Source organism: Amblyraja radiata, unplaced genomic scaffold, assembly GCF_010909765.2.
Source record: "Amblyraja radiata isolate CabotCenter1 unplaced genomic scaffold, sAmbRad1.1.pri S79, whole genome shotgun sequence".
In the NCBI taxonomy this organism is placed as follows: domain Eukaryota; kingdom Metazoa; phylum Chordata; class Chondrichthyes; order Rajiformes; family Rajidae; genus Amblyraja; species Amblyraja radiata.
Genome location: NW_022630169.1, coordinates 25,027 through 45,508, shown reverse-complemented (window position 1 = coordinate 45,508; position 20,482 = coordinate 25,027). Strand labels below are relative to the sequence as shown.

At 43.7% G+C, this 20,482-nt stretch overlaps 1 protein-coding gene across 1 annotated transcript in view; it reads left to right on the top strand.

Annotated features, from left to right (window-relative positions):
- LOC116969557 (tissue-type plasminogen activator-like) overlaps nt 1–20,482 on the top strand; it is a 192,563-nt gene that overhangs the window by 162,208 nt on the left and 9,873 nt on the right. Inside the window, exons 2-5 of the mRNA XM_033016400.1 lie at nt 3,305–3,347; nt 5,758–5,932; nt 10,570–10,661; nt 16,898–17,090. Of these exons, the coding sequence (XP_032872291.1) occupies nt 3,305–3,347; nt 5,758–5,932; nt 10,570–10,661; nt 16,898–17,090 (503 nt within the window). The remainder of the gene's footprint in view (nt 1–3,304; nt 3,348–5,757; nt 5,933–10,569; nt 10,662–16,897; nt 17,091–20,482) is intronic.

Below are 20,482 nucleotides of genomic sequence, written 5' to 3'. Positions count from 1 at the left end.
TCAATGGGGTTAGGTTAGGTAAGGGGGAGGTACAGCGAGACCTGGGTGTCCTTGTACACCGGTCACTGAAAGTTGGCTTACAGGTACAGCAGGCAGTGAAGAAAGCTAATGGAATGTTGGCCTTCATAACAAGAGGATTTCAATATTGGAGTAGAGAGGTTCTTCTGCAGTTGTATAGGGCTCTGGTGAGACCACTGTATTGTGTACAGTTTTGGTCTCCTAATTTGAGGAAGGACACCCTTGTGATTGAGGCAGTGCAGCGTAGGTTCACGAGATTGATCCCTGGGATGGCGGGACAATCATATGAGGAAAGATTGAAAAGGCTAGGCTTGGATTCACTGGAGTTTAGAAGGGTGAGGGGGAATCTTATAGAAACATATAAAATTATAAAAGTACTGGACAAGCTAGATGCAGGAAAAATGTTCCCAATGTTGGGCGAGTCCAGAACCAGGGGCCACAGTCTTAGAATAAAGGGGAGGCCATTTAAGACTGAGGTAATAAAAAACTTTTTCAACGAGAGAGTTGTGAATTTGTGGAATTCCCTGCCACAGAGGGCAGTGGAGGCCAAATCACTGGTTGGATTTAAGAGAGAGTTAGATAGAGGTCTAGGGGCTAGTAGAATCAAGGGATATGGGGAGAAGGCAGGCACGGGTTATTGATTGGGATCGATCAGCCATGACCGCAATGGCCTCCTCCTGCATCTATTTTCTATGTTTCTATGTTACTCTCTCCCTCAGAGAGGATTACCAAAGCCAGTGATAACATTCTTGCTCCTGTCCCAGATGAAACCAGCCAGCTTACCAGACCAATAAGTAAATCTGGGGCATAGAAACATAGAAACATAGAAAATAGGTGCAGGAGTAGGCCATTCGGCCCTTCGAGCCTGCACCGCCATTCAATATGATCATGGCTGATCATCCAACTCAGTATCCTGTACCTGCCTTCTCTCCATACCCCCTGATCCCTTTAGCCACAAGGGCCACATCTAACTCCCTCTTAAATATAGCCAATGAACTGGCCTCAACTACCTTCTGCGGCAGGGAATTCCAGAGATTCACCACTCTCTGTGTGAAAAAAGTTTTCCTCATCTCGGTCCTAAAAGATTTCCCCCTTATCCTTAAACTGTGACCCCTTGTTCTGGACTTCCCCAACATCGGGAACAATCTTCCTGCATCTAGCCTGTCCAACCCCTTAAGAATTTTGTAAGTTTCTATAAGATCCCCCTTCAATCTTCTAAATTCTAGCGAGTACAAACCGAGTCTATCCAGTCTTTCTTCATATGAAAGTCCTGACATCCCAGGAATCAGTCTGGTGAACCTTCTCTGTGCTCCCTCTATGGCAAGAAAGTCTTTCCTCAGATTAGGAGACCAAAACTGTACGCAATACTCCAGGTGTGGTCTCACCAAGACCCTGTACAACTGCAGTAGAACCTCCCTGCTCCTATACTCAAATCCTTTTGCTATGAATGCTAACATACCATTCGCCTTCTTCACTGCCTGCTGCACCTGCATGCCTACTTTTAATGACTGGTGTATGATGACACCCAGGTCTCGTTGCATCTCCCCTTTCCTAATCGGCCACCATTCAGATAATAATCTACTTTCCTGTTTTTTACACCAAAGTGGATAACCTCACATTTATCTACATTATACTGCATCTGTCATGCATTTGTCCACTCACCCAGCCTATCCAAGTCACCTTGCAGCCTCCTAGCATCCTCCTCACAGCTAACACTGCCCCCTAGCTTCGTGTCATCCGCAAACTTGGAGATGTTGCATTCAATTCCCTCGTCCAAATCATTAATATATATCGTAAATAGCTGGGGTCCCAGCACTGAGCCTTGCGGTACCCCACTAGTCACTGCCTGCCATTGTGAAAAGGACCCGTTTACTCCTACTCTTTGCTTCCTGTCTGCCAGCCAGTTCTCTATCCACATCAATACTGAACCCCCAATACCGTGTGCTTTAAGTTTGTATACTAATCTCTTATGTGGGACCTTGTCGAAAGCCTTCTGAAAGTCCAGATATAACACATCCACTGGTTCTCCCTTATCCACTCTACTAGTTACATCCTCGAAAAATTCTATAAGATTCGTCAGACATGATTTACCCTTCATAAATCCATGCTGACTTTGTCCAATGATTTCACCACTTTCCAAATGTGCTGCTATCCCATCTTTAATAACTGATTCTAGCAGTTTCCCCACTACCGACGTTAGACTAACTGGTCTGTAATTCCCCATTTTCTCTCTCCCTTTTTTAAAAAGTGGTGTTACATTAGCTACCCTCCAATCCTCAGGAACTACTCCAGAATCTAAAGAGTTTTGAAAAATTATCACTAATGCATCCACTATTTCTGGGGCTACTTCCTTAAGTACTCTGGGATGCAGCCTATCTGGCCCTGGGGATTTATCGGCCTTTAATCCATTCAATTTACCTAACACCACTTCCCGGCTAACCTGGATTTCACTCAGTTCCTCCATCTCATTTGACCCCCGGTCCCCTGCTATTTCCGGCAGATTATTTATGTCTTCCTTAATGAAGACGGAACCAAAGTAGTTATTCAATTGGTCTGCCATGTCCTTGTTCCCCATGATCAATTCACCCGTTTCTGACTGCAAGGGACCTACATTTGTTTTAACTAATCTTTTTCTCTTCACATATCTATAAAAGCTTTTGCAGTCAGTTTTTATGTTCCCTGCCAGTTTTCTTTCATAATCTATTTTCCCTTTCCTAATTAAGCCCTTTGTCCTCCTCAGCTGGTCTCTGAATTTCTCCGAGTCCTCTGGAAGGCTGCTTTTTCTGGCTAATTTGTACGCTTCATCTTTTGTTTTGATACTATCCCTGATTTCCCTTGTTATCCACGGATGCACTACCTTCCCTGATTTATTTTTTTGCCAAACTGGGATGAACAATTGTTGTAGTTCATCCATGCAGTCTTTAAATGCCTTCCATTGCATATCCACCGTCAACCCATTAAGAATCAATCGCCAGTCTATCTTGGCCAATTCACGCCTCATACCCTCAAAGTTACCTTTCTTTAAGTTCAGGACCCTTGTTTCTGACTAGACTAGAACCATGACTGGGTGTCTGAGCCACATGAGGAATTATCTAACATTAGGGTGTCCAGGGAGGTTTTTAAACTGTATTCCGGCATTCTTCACTAACTGCCAATGCATGCCACTTTTTATATGCTACATAATGGATCATGATACCAACAATTAAATTTGATATGGTTCCATGAAACTACTTTGCATCTTTACGTCCTACTTTCTTCATGTGGGAAATGCCATTTTTTGTTGCAGTCTCGCTGGCATTATGGAAGAAAGCACACTTCAAGCAGGGCAGGTAAGCTGCAGTTCAATGAATGCAAATAGTTTGGTTTAATCTTAAATCGAGGCAAAATGGCACAATAGATAACAATATTCAATGTATAAAATAACTGCTCAACCAAGCTTAAATGATTAATTTAAATGTCAACTTGTCTTCCACCCCTCATCACTGTCCCTGATCCTGGGTTACATGTGCACCCACTGTATGTGTAGGAGGAGTGCATTGAAAAGGAAGCAGGTGATGTGTGGAATGGAATGGTATGGGATCAGTGGTGCTGTTCAGAGATGGGAAGGAGACTTGAATTCACGCTAAAACAGCTGTGGGGTGGGGTGGGATTCAGTGAGAGGCAGGAATACAACTCAATGACACGTCCTAAATGTATCCTCCAACAGCCACTTGCAAATAAAAGGATTGGAAAGTTGCGAATTGTGAAGCTAGAGAATTGACCAGGTACAAATTTTGTATCTAGTGCTAGGAATGTAGGTGGAAGGGGAGGAGAGGGAAAGATTGTGCAAGGTCGGTCGGGGCTCAGGGGAGGGGTGGGAAGGGAGGGTTTATGGGGGATAAAGGGGGAGGGAGGGGGGTATTTTCCAGTGGTTACCTAAAGTTGGAGAATTTAATGTTCATACCATTGGGTTGTAAGTTACCCAAGCAGAATAAGAGGTACTATTCCAGTTTGTTTGTGGCCTCACCCTGCAATGGAGGGGGACCAGGACATAAAGGTCAGTGTGGAAATATGAAAGCAAGTTCAAATAGTTAACAACTGGGAGATCCAGTAGGCCTCAGCAAACCTAGCATGTGTTGAGCTAAACACTCTATGCTAGGTTTCACCAATGTACAGGAAGCCACATTAGAAACACCAGATGCAGTAGATTAGGTTGGAGAAGGTGTATGTGAACCTCTGTCTCATCTGGAAGGACTGCTGGGCCCTGGATGGAGGCAACATAAGAGATATAGGGACAGGTGTTGCATCTCCTGTGGTTGTAGGGGAAAGTACCCAGGGGTGGGTGGTTGGATAGGAAGGGATGAGGGAACTAGGGAGTTGTGGAAGGAGCAGTCTTTGTGTAAGCAGAAAAGGGTGAAGATGGTGGTGGGATCACATAGGAGATGATGTGTTGGATCTGGAGGCTGATGCGGTAAGGGAAGGGCCAGAGGACTCTTATCTTCCTTGCAATTAAAAAAAAATAACTCTGATGGGGTTATATACTATGTACATTCCAATAGCCAGTGAAAGGGACCGACTTAGGTAGATTTTGGAAAGATGTGAATGCAACATGGTGTTGTAGTGGGTGACATTAATTTTTCTCGTATTGACCGGGACTTCTTTGGGTTGTTTAAGAAGGAACTGCAGATGCTGGAAAATCGAAGGTATATAAAAATGCTGGAGAAACTCAGCGGTTGAGGCAGCATCTATGGTGCAAAGGAAATAGGCAACGTTTCGGGCCGAAACCCTTCTTCAGATTTTAAAAGGCTCCCTTATGTCAGATGTGGATTTATTCCTGTACAATAACTCCCAACCTGCTTTGCCTAGCTCCTGCCAAATGACACTGTTGTGATCAGGCTTCCCTCAGTTTAGCTCCTCAATTTAGGACTTCTTTGGTGCCTGAGGCTCAATGAGCAGAATTTGTTAGTCGCACCCAAAAGGGTTTCTTGAAACAATATGTCAACAGCCAACCAGGGAAGGGCCAAACAAGCCTGGCTAGGTGATGGGAGTTTCAGCGGGAGAGCATTTTGGGAACAGCCATGAATTTGTATGTTTTCGCAAAGTTATGGATAAGATTAAGCTTGAACCATGGATAGGGGGTGGGCAGTGGGGAGGTGCTAAATTGAGGAAAGCCTGATCACAACAGCCTTTTAAAGTCCATCTATTCAGAATTTGAAAATAATATCTTCCAGTGAGGAAGAAAGACAAGATGGCAAAGTTTAGGAAATGTGAATAATAGAATAGTCAAAAAGAAAATGTATAGTTTAGGAAGCTGAGTATGCTATAAACAGGTGCTAAACCCTAACCCTTTTTCGGAATATGTAAAAATATCACCGTTAGCGTGTCGTGTTTTCGAGGAGATGTGAATCACAGACTAACAAACAAATACACAAATAAATTAATCCACATCCAAGATAAGTATTCTATAATTATAGAGATACTTGTATATGAATTGATTGTATTTGTGTATGGCATTATCTGATTTAATGGAGAGAATACAAATACAAACCTTTTACTGTATCTTGCTACACATAACTATAAGAAACCAATAAATGCAAGGCTGTTGATATGTTAAAGCAGCTTTTATAATGTTAATTGAAACTATTCTAAATAATATTGTGCCTAATTAACAAAAGCCCTCCTCAAAAAATTGTTCATTGTTGGCTTGAGATACAGAACTGAAACGTCAAATATTACAATAATAGCTTTGTTTTGTTTTAGATGCTAAATCCCAGTGCATTACTGAGAGTGGAAAAAATTACAGGGGCACAAGAGATTACACAGTATCTGGCTTTGAATGCTTGAGATGGGATTCAGCTGCTGTTCTTGAAAGGAAATACAATGCAATGAGATCAGACGCATTGGAACTGGGTCTTGGGCCTCACAATTATTGCCGGTATATTTTGACTTTACAAAATGCTTTGAATTATTTATTATGTATGTTAGTGATGCCAACAATGTGGGAAAACAAATGTTTCTGTTTTGAAACCCTTTGCCAGCAACGATATTTACCGGCACCTCCCTCCCCTTTCTTGATCTCATCATCTCTATCACAGGAGATAGGCTATTGGCCAGTCTATTACAAATCTACTGACTCCCACAGCTGTCTGGACTACCCACCCTGCCTCCTGCGAAGACACAAACCCATACTCCCAATTCCTCCGTCTTTGCTGCATTTGTTCCCAAGAGGAAGTGTTCCATACCGGAACATCCAAGATGTCCTCATTCTTTAGTGAACGGGGGTTCCCCTCTTCAATCACAGATGTTGCCCTCGCACAGGTCTCCTCATTATCCCATAGTTCCAATCCTGCTCCACTTCCCGTCAGTTGCAACAGAGACAGATTACCCCCAGTCCTCACCTTTCACCCCATCAGCCGTCGCATATCATCCTCTAACATTTTTGCCATCGCCAATGGGATCCCACCACTAGTCACATCTTCCTATCTCCACCCATTTCTGTTTTCTGCAGAGAATGTTCCCTCTGCAACTCCCTGGTTCATTCATCCCTTCCCACTTTAACCACCCCTCTGCAGGTACCTTCCCCTGCAATTACAGGAAATGCAACACCTGTCCCTCTACCATCCAGGGACCCCGACAGGCGAGGCAGAGGTTCACTTACACCTCATCTACTGTATCCATTGTTCTTGCTATGGGCTCATATATCGACGAGACCAAGTGCAGACTGGGCAAATGTTTAGCTGAGCACTTGCTTTCAGTCCACCATGGCCTAAGCGATCTCCCAGTTGCCAAACGTTTCAACTCCCCTTCCCAAACACATACTGACCTTTCTGTCCTGAGCCTCCTCCACTGTTGGGGTAAGGCCACATGCAAATTAAGGGAACAGCTCCTCATATTTCACATGGGCAGCTTACAACCAAGCAGTATAAACATTGATTTCTCTAATTTCAAATCACTCCTACAATCCCTCTATTCCCCTCTCCCACCCTAATCATCCTACTTGATCCATTGTTCACAGCTCTTTTTGTTATCATCAATACCCCAACCAACAATGGGCCATTATGGGCTCCATTCTTCCTTGGTCATCTGGCTCTAATTTGTTCTGGCCTTTTCCCATTCCAGTTCCCCCCTTCCCTCTACTTTCAGTCTGAAGACGGGTTCCGAACCAAAACACCACCCCTCCTTTTTTCTCCAGAGATGCTGCCTGACCGGCTAAGTTATTTCAGTACTTTGTGTCTTACTTCGATGTAAACCAGCATATGCAGTTCCTTCCTACATATTATATTTCTTTCAGCCCGAATGAAAGTTTGGCTTTGAGATTTGGAATTTAATAGATGACTATCTGGGTATTTTTTCAGTTATATTTCTAAAGCTACTGAAATGAGTGGTCATTCTCTAAACCTAGCTGCAAAAAACAGACTGACAGCAATGGGTACAATAAAATATCTCTGCTTAGAGTGGCAAGGTGTTTATAAGAATCTCTGCTGAAAGTCTTTCCTGACAGCCAGTATGGTTCCTCTGACAAAGCCCTTGCACTGTAATTTTTGAAAAAGTTGTGAACAAAATCTATTAACCTACCAAAATATAGCAGGAATGACATACACAGATTTGATTTAAAATTCACTTCCCACAGTAGTCCTAACACCCCCTAATCCAGGCATTTTAGTTTAGTTTATTGTCACACATATCAAGGTACAGTGAAAAGCTTTTGTTGCATGCTGTCTTGTCAAATAAAAGATGATGTATGATTACAATCAGCCATCTGCAGTGTACAGATAAAGAATAAAGTATACAACATTTAGTATAAGATTACATTGTTCTGGTGAACCTCCTCTGCACAATCTCTAAAGTTTCTCATTCTTCCTGCAATGGGGCACCATGTGAGTTTCCTTTGGATATTCCGTGATTCTCTCAAATCCAAAACGTGTGAAGATTGGTAGGTTAATTGGCTGCTGTAATAGTTCCCACTTGTGTAGGTAAACAGTAGAATTGAGGAGGTTTATGATGGGAATGTGGGGCATATAAAATAGGATTAGGGTAAGCAGGTGCTTGATGGTGGGCATACATTGCATGAGCCTAAGGACCTGTTTCCATGAAACTCCTTAGACACAGAAAAAGCCTAAAGTTCTGATACAAAGATTAAGTCAAGCATGGTCTCAATATATTTATCATTGTTTATTGAGAGAATCCTGCGTTGGAGCACTGTCTGGTGAATCCAGGTCAAGGTTGGTGCGGTCTCGACAAAGGAAGCAGGAGGAGGCCTGCTGGCAGACTGGGAAGTAGTGTGGGCTCCAGGGTACACAAATGCTGGAGAAACTCAGCGGGTGCAGCAGCATCTATGGAGCGAAGGAAATAGGCAACGTTTCGGGCCGAAACCTTTCTTCAGACTGATGGGGGGTGGGGGGAGGCGGGGAGAAGAAAGGAAAAAGGAGGAGGAGGAGGAGCCCGAGGGCTGAGGAAGAGCTAGGAAGGGGAGGAGACAGCAAGGGCTAACGGAATTGGGAGGATTCAATGTTTGTGCCACCAGGATGCAGACTACCCAAGTGGAATATGAGGTGCTGTTCCTCCAATTTCCGGTGGTGCTCACTCTGGCCATGGAGGAGGCCCAGGACAGAGGGGTCGGATACGGAATGGGAGGGGGAGTTGAAGTGCTATGCCACCGGGAGATCAGGTTGGTTTATGCGGACCGAGCGGAGGTGTTCGGCGAAACGATCGCCAAGCCTACGCTTGGTCTCACCGATGTAGATCAGCTGACATCTAGAGCAGCGGATGCAATAGATGAGGTTGGAGGAGATGCAGGTGAACCTCTGTTGCACCTGGAATTACTATTTGGGTCCTTTCTTCTCCCCACCCCCCCACCCCCCATCAGTCTGAAGAAGGGTTTCGGCCCGAAACGTTGCCTATTTCCTTCGCTCCATAGATGCTGCTGCACCCGCTGAGTTTCTCCAGCATTTTTGTGTACCTTCGATTTTCCAGCATCTGCAGTTCCTTCTTAAAAACAGTGTGGGCTCCAGTATCTGTCTGTGGTGTTCCCTGTAGCCACTGGGGAAATATGCTTCTCCCACACCACCTCCCAGCACTATTTACAAATCGGCCTGTCTTCAATCTCCTCATGTTGTTTCTCTGCATTTAAACCAACAAATGGTTTGAAGGTTAAATTAGCATCGTGGAGGTAAATTCCTACGGGTGAATAATCTTGGATGAACTTCTAACTCCAACATTAAAATAGCATGCTTGAAAATCCAAGACATTTTCAATTAGTAATTACTTTTCTCAACAGTTTCTACCCAGGATTCATCTAGACAAATATCATAAATGATAGGAGCAGAATTAGGCCATTCGGCCTATCAAGTCTACTCTGCTATTCAATCGTGACTGATCTATCTTTCCCTCCTAACCCCATACTCCCGCCTTCTCGCCATAACCCCTGACACCCATACCAATCAATAATCTATCTATCTCTGCCTTAAAAATATCCGTTGCCATCAAATGCCCATCATATGTTAACCCACTCATTCCTGGGATCATTTGGATTCCTGGAGATCCAAATCTCCTCTGGACCCTCTCCAGAGCCAGCACATCCTTCCTCAGATATGGTGCCCAAAATGGTTAACAATACTACAAATGTGGCCTGACCAGTGCCTAACAGAGCCTCAGCATTACAGCCCTGTTTTTGTATTCTAGCTGTTGTGAAATAAATGCTAGCATTGAGTGTGTCTTCTTTACTACCTATTCGACTTGTTCGGCACGGACTAGAAGGGTCGAGATGGCCTGTTTCCGTGCTGTAATTGTTATATGTTATATGACTTGCAGATAAACTTTTTGGGAATCCTGCACCAGCACGCCCAAGTCCCTTTGCATCTCCGATTTCTGGATTCTCTCCCCATTTAGGAAATAGTCTACGCTTTTATTGCTACAACCACAATGCATGACTCCACACTTTGCCACACTATATTCCACCTGCCACATCTCTGCCCACTCTCCCAACCTGTCCAAGTCCTGCTGCAGAGTCCCTGTTTTCTCTACACTACCTGCCTCTCCACCTATGTTCATATCATCCACAAACTTGGCCACAAAGCCTTCAATCCCCTCGTCCAAATCATTAATATACAACGTGAAGAATAGTGGCCCCAGCACCAACCTCTGCGGAACTCCGCTAGTCACTGGCAGCCAACCAGAAAAAGCTCCCTTTATTGCCACTCTTTCCCTTCTGCCATCCAGCCAACCTGCTATCCATGCTAGTATCTGCCCTTTGATAGCATGGGCTCTCATCTTCCTTAGCAGCCTCACGTGTGGCACCTTATTAAAGCTTTCTGAAAATCAAAGGATAAAAAGCCGGAATTTTAACCCAAGGGAGATGTGGAAATGTTCAAATGTAGCCCAGTTTCCACAAATCTTTCCACCACCATGCACAAGAAGCGACAAGACAACCACCAATGTATGCAGATGCCGAGAAGTGTGTTCAGCTCTGTCTTGTGTATGGACTTGATAAGAAGGAGTTGTTTATTTGAAATTCTAATTCTACTTTCTATCTGTACCATTACAATTCATGTTTTTGATATTTTTCCCATGAAGGAATCCAGATGGCGACAGCAAGCCTTGGTGTTATGTTCAAAGGAAAAAGAACTGGGAATTCTGTGATATTCCACAATGTCAAAAAAAAATCAGTAAGTATAAATTTAAAAATGGTTCTTACATGCATTTGCCAGACACAAATGATTTATGTTAACTGATGTGGCCTAGAGAACAAGAACAATTCTATTTACGTGTTTATGTGAATGGAATATCCTCTTGTAGGACCTGTTTGCCATTTGACATAGACTTCAGCCTAGAAAATCTCACATGGCATTGTTTATTTTAGTATTATAAACTCAAAAATTGATTATTTCCAGAGAAAATTACAATTTATGTTCATTTTAGGGTTCAATTGTGCCACCCCCAAATCTTGACCAAGTTGTAAATATTCCTTGAGCTGATAACACGCCATTCATTAAAGGACAGAATTATTGCGCACACTACAGCCTTAAATATTAGTTTGTTCCAAAGTGCACTTTCATTGGGCACTTTGAGTATGATGTTTTAACAGTGTTGCTTTCTCAGCAGATCCCAGTCCGCAGCTGAAGGCCACGTGATTATGTGCCTTCTTTGGATTGACCCCACCCTCCCATCAATTCCACCTCATGACTGTGCAATTCACCTCACCCACTCATAGAAACATAGAAACATAGAAATTAGGTGCAGGAGTAGGCCATTCGGCCCTTCGAGCCTGCACCGCCATTCAATATGATCATGGCTGATCATCCAACTCAGTATCCCGTACCTGCCTTCTCTCCATACCCTCTGATCCCCTTAGCCACAAGGGCCACATCTAACTCCCTCTTAAATATAGCCAATGAACTGGCCTCGACTACCCTCTGTGGCAGGGAGTTCCAGAGATTCACCACTCTCTGTGTGAAAAAAGTTCTTCTCATCTCGGTTTTAAAGGATTTCCCCCTTATCCTTAAGCTGTGACCCCTTGTCCTAGACTTCCCCAACATCGGGAGCAATCTTCCTGCATCTAGCCTGTCCAACCCCTTAAGAATTTTGTAAGTTTCTATAAGATCCCCTCTCAATCTCCTAAATTCTAGAGAGTATAAACCAAGTCTATCCAGTCTTTCTTCATAAGACAGTCCTGACATCCCAGGAATCAGTCTGGTGAACCTTCTCTGCACTCCCTCTATGGCAATAATGTCCTTCCTCAGATTTGGAGACCAAAACTGTACGCAATACTCCAGGTGTGGTCTCACCAAGACCCTGTACAACTGCAGTAGAACCTCCCTGCTCCTATACTCAAATCCTTTTGCTATGAAAGCTAACATACCATTTGCTTTCTTCACTGCCTGCTGCACCTGCATGCCCACTTTCAATGACTGGTGTACCATGACACCCAGGTCTCGCTGCATCTCCCCTTTTCCTAGTCGGCCACCATTTAGATAATAGTCTGCTTTCCTGTTTTTGCCACCAAAATGGATAACCTCACATTTATCCACATTATACTGCATCTGCCAAACATTTGCCCACTCACCCAGCCTATCCAAGTCACCTTGCAGTCTCCTAGCATCCTCCTCACAGCTAACACTGCCCCCCAGCTTAGTGTCATCCGCAAACTTGGAGATATTGCCTTCAATTCCCTCATCCAGATCATTAATATATATTGTAAATAGCTGGGGTCCCAGCACTGAGCCTTGCGGTACCCCACTAGTCACTGCCTGCCATTGTGAAAAGGACCCGTTTACTCCTACTCTTTGCTTCCTGTTTGCCAGCCAGTTCTCTATCCACATCAATACTGAACCCCCAATGCCGTGTGCTTTAAGTTTGTAAACTAATCTCTTATGTGGGACCTTGTCGAAAGCCTTCTGGAAGTCCAGATACACCACATCCACTGGTTCTCCCCTATCCACGCTACTAGTTACATCCTCGAAAAATTCTATAAGATTCGTCAGACATGATTTACCTTTTGTAAATCCATGCTGACTTTGTCCAATGATTTCACCACTTTCCAAATGTGCTGCTATCCCATCTTTAATAACTGACTCTAGCAGTTTCCCCACTACCGATGTTAGACTAACTGGTCTGTAATTCCCCGTTTTCTCTCTCCCTCCCTTCTTAAAAAGTGGGGTTACGTTTGCTACCCGCCAATCCTCAGGAACTACTCCAGAATCTAAAGAGTTTTGAAAGATTATTACTAATGCATCCACTATTTCTGGAGCTACTTCCTTAAGTACTCTGGGATGCAGCCTATCTGGCCCTGGGGATTTATCGGCCTTTAATCCATTTAATTTACCCAACACCACTTCCCGGCTAACCTGGATTTCACTCAATTCCTCCAACTCCTTTGACCCGCGGTCCCCTGCTATTTCCACTCTGTCCCTGACTGTTTGTTTGATCTGACCCATCTGAACCCCCAACCACCTCTAGGCTCTAGCTCTGATCCTAGACTTAGCTGGTACCTTATGCACAGCAATGGTGATATAAGTGGGAGTTTGGCCATTCTCTAGCTCAATGCTTTTGGCCTCATGTTATTAGGACTGGCTCACGTTATTGGGTCTAAATTCATTAGCACAACAATAATGACCCTCTACTTCTTCCTCAGCACAAGAGAATTTCCTCAGTCGCATATTATTTTCCTTTAATCACATAAATCTCTCTTACTACTCTCTTGATACCATTTGAGCATCCTGTTCTGTTGCAGTCAAATTGTTTGTTGTTTAAAACTTGGCTTTGCCACCGTTTCGCAATGTGTTTCCTCCCTCTTCCTTTCCAACTGCACTTACTTCCACATAGTCCTGGAACCAATTATTCAATACTCTACATAATTGCACTTCTCACTTGTATCACCTTTGCATTTCCATTTGCTGTGGCGTTTACCTAGGAGGAAGATCTGCTCAACTCTTCCAACATTTATTTAAGATAGGCACAAAATGCAGGAATAACTCAGCAGGTCAGGCAGCGTTACTGGAGAACATGGATAGGCAACGTTTCAGATTGGAACCCTTTTTCAGATTGACAAATATCACCTATCCAATTTCTCCAGGGATGCTGCCTAGCCTACTGTTACTCCAACATTTTGTGTCTATCTTTGGTATAAACCAGCATCTGCAGTTCCATGTTATCACAAAATCATTTACTTGTTCCACTGTAGTCACTCAGCAACTTTTTCTGTCATTATGAACATTGAGAACGTTCATTTAGCTGCCCCTACCACTGTTTCCCCATTGCTGCACCATAGCCAGATCCAAGGCTCTCCTCTCTAGAAGATGCTGGGGTCAATTATAAAAGATGAAATAGCCGCACATTTGGATAGCAGTAACAGGATCGGTCCGAGTCACCATGGATTTACGAAGGGGAAATCATGCTTGACTAATCTTCTGGAATTTTTTGAGGATGTAACTAGGAAAATGGACCAGTGGATGTAGTGTACCTGGACGTTCAGAAAGCATTTGACAAGGTCCCACATAGGAGATTAGTGGGCAAAATTAAGGCACATGGTATTGGGGGTAGAGTGCTGACATGGATAGAAAATTAGTTGGCAGACAGGAAACAAAGAGTAGGGATTAACGGGTCCCTTTTAGAATGGCAGGCAGTGACTAGTGGGGTACAGCAAAGCTCGTTGCTGGGACCGCAGCCATTTACAATATACATCAATGATTTGGATGAAGGGATTCAAAGAAACATTAGCAAATTTGCAGATGATACAAAGCTGGGTGGCAGTGTGAACTGTGAGGAGGATGCTATGAGAATGCAGGGTGACTTGGACAGGTTGGGGGAGTGGGCAGATGCATGGCAGATGAAGTTTAATGTGGATAAATGTGAGGTTATCCACTTTGGTATCAAAAACAGGAAGGTAGATTACTATCTAAATGGCGTCAAGTTAGAAAAAGGGGAAGTATAACGGGATCTGGGGGTCCTTGTTCATCAGTCTATGAAAGTAAGCATGCAGGAACGGCAGGCAGTGAAGAAAGCTAATAGCATGTTGGCCTTCATAACAAGAGGAGTCGAGTATAGGAGCAAAGAGGTCCTTCTGCAGTTGTACAGGGCCCTAATGAGACCACATCTGAAGTATTGTGTGCAGTTTTTGTCCCCTAATTTGAGGAAGGACATTCTTGCTATTGAGGGAGTGCAGTGTAGGTTTACAAGGTTAATTCCTGGGATGGTGGGACTGTCGTATGCTGAGAGAATGGAGCAGCTGGACTTGTACACTCTGGAGTTTAGAAGGATGAGAGGGCATTTTATTGAAACATATAAGATTGTTAAGGGTTTGGACACTAGAGGCAGGAAACATGTTCCAGATGTTGGGGGAGTCCAGAACCAGGGGCCACTGTTTAAGAATAGGGGGTAAGCCATTTAGAACGGAGATGAGGAAATACTTTTTCTCACAGAGAGTTGTGAGTCTGTGGAATTCTCTGCCTCAGAGGGCGGTGGAGGCCGGTTCTCTGGATGCTTTCAAGAGAGAGCTAGATAGGGCTCAAAGATAGGGGAAATGGGGAGAAGGTAGGAACGGGATACTGATTGGGGATAATCAGCCATGATCACATTGAATGGCGGTGCTGGCTCAAAGGGCCAAATGGCCTACTCCTGCACCTATTGTCTATTGTCTCTCATTTTCCTCCTCATCCCCTGTCTACACTCAACTTGTTTGTAAGATTCTCTTCAGATCTCTTAATTCCCTTCTCATAAGCGCCGATTAGCCCACTTTCCTCCTTGAACCTCGTGCTAGCTGACATTGTAAATTATGTCTTCTCAGATATTGTTGCTCTAAGGTAAAAAAGATTATTGCCTTCCTCTACAATGCACATTGACTGCTGTCCATTTCTAAACTCATCTTTTTCCAAAATCCCTGACAGAATCATTCTCTCAAATCCAAACCCATTTTTCCAGCAACACCAACTTTATTCTCTGCAAATTTCTGGCCCTAACTCTCACTAATGATGTCCTATTGTGTCACAAGTGTAATGCTTTGAGCATTGTTCATTACATTTATACTCTTTGGGGAACAATGCAATGCCCATCTTAATTATTCTTTCAAACTAAATAAAACATAAAATGTTAGAGTAACTTGGCAGGTCAAGCAGCATCACTGGAGAACATAGATTGAACAATGAAGGTACACAAAAAAGCTGGAGAAACTCAGCGGGTGCAGCAGCATCTATGGAGTGAAGGAAATAGGCAACGTTTCGGGCCGAAACCCTTCTTCAGACTGTTCATTGAAGCTCTATTCTGGAGTAGTGAAGGTTTCAGATTTTAATATAACTGAGTTTTACCACAGAGATATTAAATAGATTGAACAATGTCACCTTGGCTCGAAGGGCCAAATGGCCTACTCCTGCACCTATTGTCTATTGTCTATTCATGTTCTCCAGAGATGCTGTCTGACCTGCTGAGTTACTACAGTACTTTGTGTCTTCTTTCGTAAACTTACATCTGCAATGCCTTGTTTCGACATCTTAATGATTCTCTTGTTAGCTCGGTCCAGGGGTGTAACTTGATTCCAATTTTACCCATCCAAAACTTCTCCATTAATAGCAATTCTTCCCAACACTATGAAAGTATGGAAATTAACTCAATTTTCCCCAAGGAATGTAAAACTAAATCATATAATTTTATTGCTGAGGAACAAAAGTACTGCACCCAGCAATACATAACTCTCTTTGATCCTTTGTAAATGTACAAAACTTGCCATTCATGCATGAGAAGTATTTATTGGATTTGTGCCTGTACAACTTAAGTTCATCAATGTTTGATTCTCTCATCTACCCCCCCCCCCCCCCCCCCCCCCCCCCTTTCCCACCTCATCAGATGTAAAACAGTTGACCAAAATATAGGTTCTACGTCCAACCAGCCACTCATTAATAATGAGATCAGTTTTTGGCACATAGTTTGCACCACTACCAATAGAACTAGCATAGATTTCATGCATATCTTTACCCTAGATTCATCCACCTGTGCTTTCAATAAAAGCCTCTAATTCAGAAACCAATGATTGTAAAACATTTTGTTGCTGCTGGTGGAATGAACTAATTGCACAAACTGGTCATTGAAGCTCTATTCTGGAATAGTGAAGGTTTCAGATTTTAATATGAGTTTTACCACAGAGCGATGCTGCTGGGGAATAGTCAGGTTTCACCCGGGACCCAATGCTCCTTTGACATGAATTTTGTAGAAGGGTGGATGGCCCAATGTGAGTAATTAAAGTGCCCAAAAATTCTGCTGCTACTTTTCACTCGCGGTTTCAGAAAGTGGTCTATTCTGCAGTTGTGGCCTGTATTATTCTTGTTCTTATTCTTTCAGATTATGAAACATTTAATAGGTATTTTAATATTCCAAAAATATGATTGGACTGCCCATGTTTATCTTCTCTCAACAGAGTCAAAGTGTGGTCAAAGACAGCATAAAATTCATAAGATTGTTGGAGGAGCTCGAACCACAATTGATTCTCACCCTTGGCAAGCAGCACTCTACGTTATTGGAAAACGATCCAATGAACCCATTTTTCAATGTGGAGGAAGTCTGATCAACTCTTGCTGGGTTTTGACAGCTGCACACTGTATTAAAACCAAGTAGGTCACACTTCACAATATGAATTTAGTAATATGAACATTGTTAAGAATAGATTTTATTCAATTTGCACCCTGTAATAAGTAGCAGGCCTTAAGCTTGCATTCTGTTGTATAATTCAAGTTGAACTGCTCTATCTGAACTCTCATAATCTTAACTGCCTGTAATCTTTGGTGCCCTTTTTCATTAAAAAGCCTGACTACAATGTTAGCTTTTAGTCAAATATAACATTTACTCTTCCAAAGAGCTGAACTTTACAGTTTGGCAATAAACTATTAAAATTCAGTAGTATTGTGCTAGCAGTAATAATGAATTTGAATAAATATTGGAATACAAACTTTCATTATCTAGAAACAAAGAAATGCAGAGGCTGGAATGAGCTGCATGAGGTGATAGTTGAGGGAAGTACTATTGCAACATTAAGAAACATAGAAAATAGGTGCAGGAGTAGGCCATTCGGCCCTTCGAGCCTGCACCGCCATTCAATATGATCATGGCTGATCATCCAACTCAGTATCCTGTACCTGCCTTCTCTCCATACCCCCTGATCCCTTTAGCCACAAGGGCCACATCTAACTCCCTCTTAAATATAGCCAATGAACTGGCCTCAACTACCTTCTGTGGCAGAGAATTCCAGAGATTCACCACTCTCTGTGTGAAAAATGTTTTCCTCATCTCGGTCCTAAAAGATTTTCCCCTTATCCTTAAACTGTGACCTCTTGTTCTGGACTTCCCCAACATCAGGAACAATCTTCCTGCATCTAGCCTGTCCAACCCCTTAAGAATTTTGTAAATTTCTATAAGATCCCCCCTCAATCTTCTAAATTCTAGCGAGTACAAACCGAGTCTATCCAGTCTTTCTTCATATAAAAGTCCTGACATCCCAGGAATCAGTCTGGTGAATCTTCTCTGTACTCCCTCTACGGCAAGAATGTCTTTCCTCAGATTAGGAGACCAAAACTGTACGCAATGCTCCAGGTGTGGTCTCACCAAGACCCTGTACAACTGCAGTAGAACCTCCCTGCTCCTATTATCGTAAATAGCTGGGGTCCCAGCACTGAGCCTTGCGGTACCCCACTAGTCACTGCCTGCCATTGTGAAAAGGACCCGTTTACTCCTACGCTTTGCTTCCTGTCTGCCAGCCAGTTCTTTATCCACATCAGTACTGAACCTCCAATACCGTGTGCTTTAAGTTTGTATACTAATCTCTTATGTGGGACCTTGTCGAAAGCCTTCTGAAAGTCCAGATATAACACATCCACTGGTTCTCCCTTATCAACTCTACTAGTTATATCCTCGAAAAATTCTATAAGATTCGTCAGACATGATTTACCTTTCATAAATCCATGCTGACTTTGTCCAATGATTTCACCACTTTCCAAATGTGCTGCTATCCCATCTTTAATAACTGATTCTAGCAGTTTTCCCACTACCAACGTTAGACTAACTGGTCTGTAATTCCCCGTTTTCTCTCTCCCTCCCTTTTTAAAAAGTGGGGTTACATTAGCTACCCTCCAATCCGCAGGAACTACTCCAGAATCTAAAGAGTTTTGAAAAATTATCACTAATGCATCCACTATTTCTGGGGCTACTTCCTTAAGTACTCTGGGATGCAGCCTATCTGGCCCTGGGGATTTATCGGCCTTTAATCCATTCAATTTACCTAACACCACTTCCCGGCTAACCTGGATTTCACTCAGTTCCTCCATCTCATTTGACCCCCAGTCCCCTGCTATTTCCGGCAGATTATTTATGTCTTCCTTAGTGAGTAGTTATTCAATTGGTCTGCGATGTCCTTGTTCCCCATGATCAATTCACCTGTTTCTGACTGCAAGGGACCTACATTTGTTTTAACTAATCTTTTTCTCTTCACATATCTATAAAAACTTTTGCAGTCAGTTTTTATGTTCCCTGCCAGTTTTCTTTCATAATCTATTTTCCCTTTCCTAATTAAGCCCTTTGTCCTCCTCTGCTGGTCTCTGAATTTCTCCCAGTCCTCCGGTAGGCTGCTTTTTCTGGCTAATTTGTATGCTTCGTCTTTTGTTTTGATACTATCCCTGATTTCCCTTGTTATCCACGGATGCACTACCTTCCCTGATTTATTTTTTTGCCAAACTGGGATGAACAATTGTTGTAGTTCATCCATGCAGTCTTTAAATGCCTTCCATTGCATATCCACCGTCAACCCATTAATAATCAATTGCCTGTCAATCTTGGCCAATTCACGTCTCATACCCTCAAACTTACCTTTCTTTAAGTTCAGGACCCTTGTTTCTGAATTAACAATGTCACTCTCCATCCTAATGAAGAACTCAACCATATTATGGTCACTCTTGCCCAAGGGGCCATGCACAACAAGACTGCTAACTAACCCTTCCTCGCTATTGCGAAGATGGCGGCACGTCCAGACGCAGCGGCTTTGCGCTCCCATGCCCCAGTTTACTCGGAGCAGCCCGGTACCGAACGCGGCTGGAAAAACAAGGTAATTAAAAACCCCAGAACCCCTAGAACCCATAGGAACCCTGGTAACCCCGGAAACCCCAGGAACCATAAGAAGAAACTCACCTACAGGACGAGGGAATCCAAGACCCGCATCGCAATCCCGACTGGTCGCACATGGAGCCGCTCAGAACTACTCAGCATCGGACGTGGCAGCGAGAAACTGGCGTGTGAGTACTACAGTACCCTTACCGTCCCGTCGGAGCTGGGCAGGAAAGCCCCTTGGATCACCACTCCAGAGGGCAGGAGACGGAGCAAGCGCCGGGAACGGAAGCAGAAACATGGAAGGCGAGCGGGGGTGCAGGGCAGGCTACGGAGGGCTCCACAAAGACTATCGCTCCCAAGCGTCTTTCTCGCGAATGTCCGGTCACTCACCAACAAGCTGGATGAGGTAAGGCTCTGGATCAATACCCAGCGATCCCTGGAAGACTGCTGTGTGCTGATCTTCACAGAGACCTGGCTCAGCGCGCTGGTTCCCGATGGGGCTGTGGACCTGACCAACCGGTCACTGCATCGTGCTGATAGAACAAAGGTCTCCGGTAAGAGCAAGGGTGGCGGGCTCTGCATTTACATCAACAATGACTGGTGCACCAACCACACTGCAATAGAGAGCTACTGTTCCCCAGACCTGGAATACCTACTGCTTAAATGTAGGCCGTTTTACCTGCCTCAGGAGTTTACTGTGGTTATCATCATGGCCATATACATCCCACCACAGGCTAATGCTAACCTAGCATTAGCACAGCTGCACTCGGCCATCAGTAAGCAGCAGGATGCTCACCCCGACGGTGCCTTCATTGTTGCAGGGGACTTTAACCAGGTCGAATTACGTGCCACACTCCGCAAATTCCACCAGCATGTGCAGTGCCCTACCAGGGGCTCAAACACGTTGGAT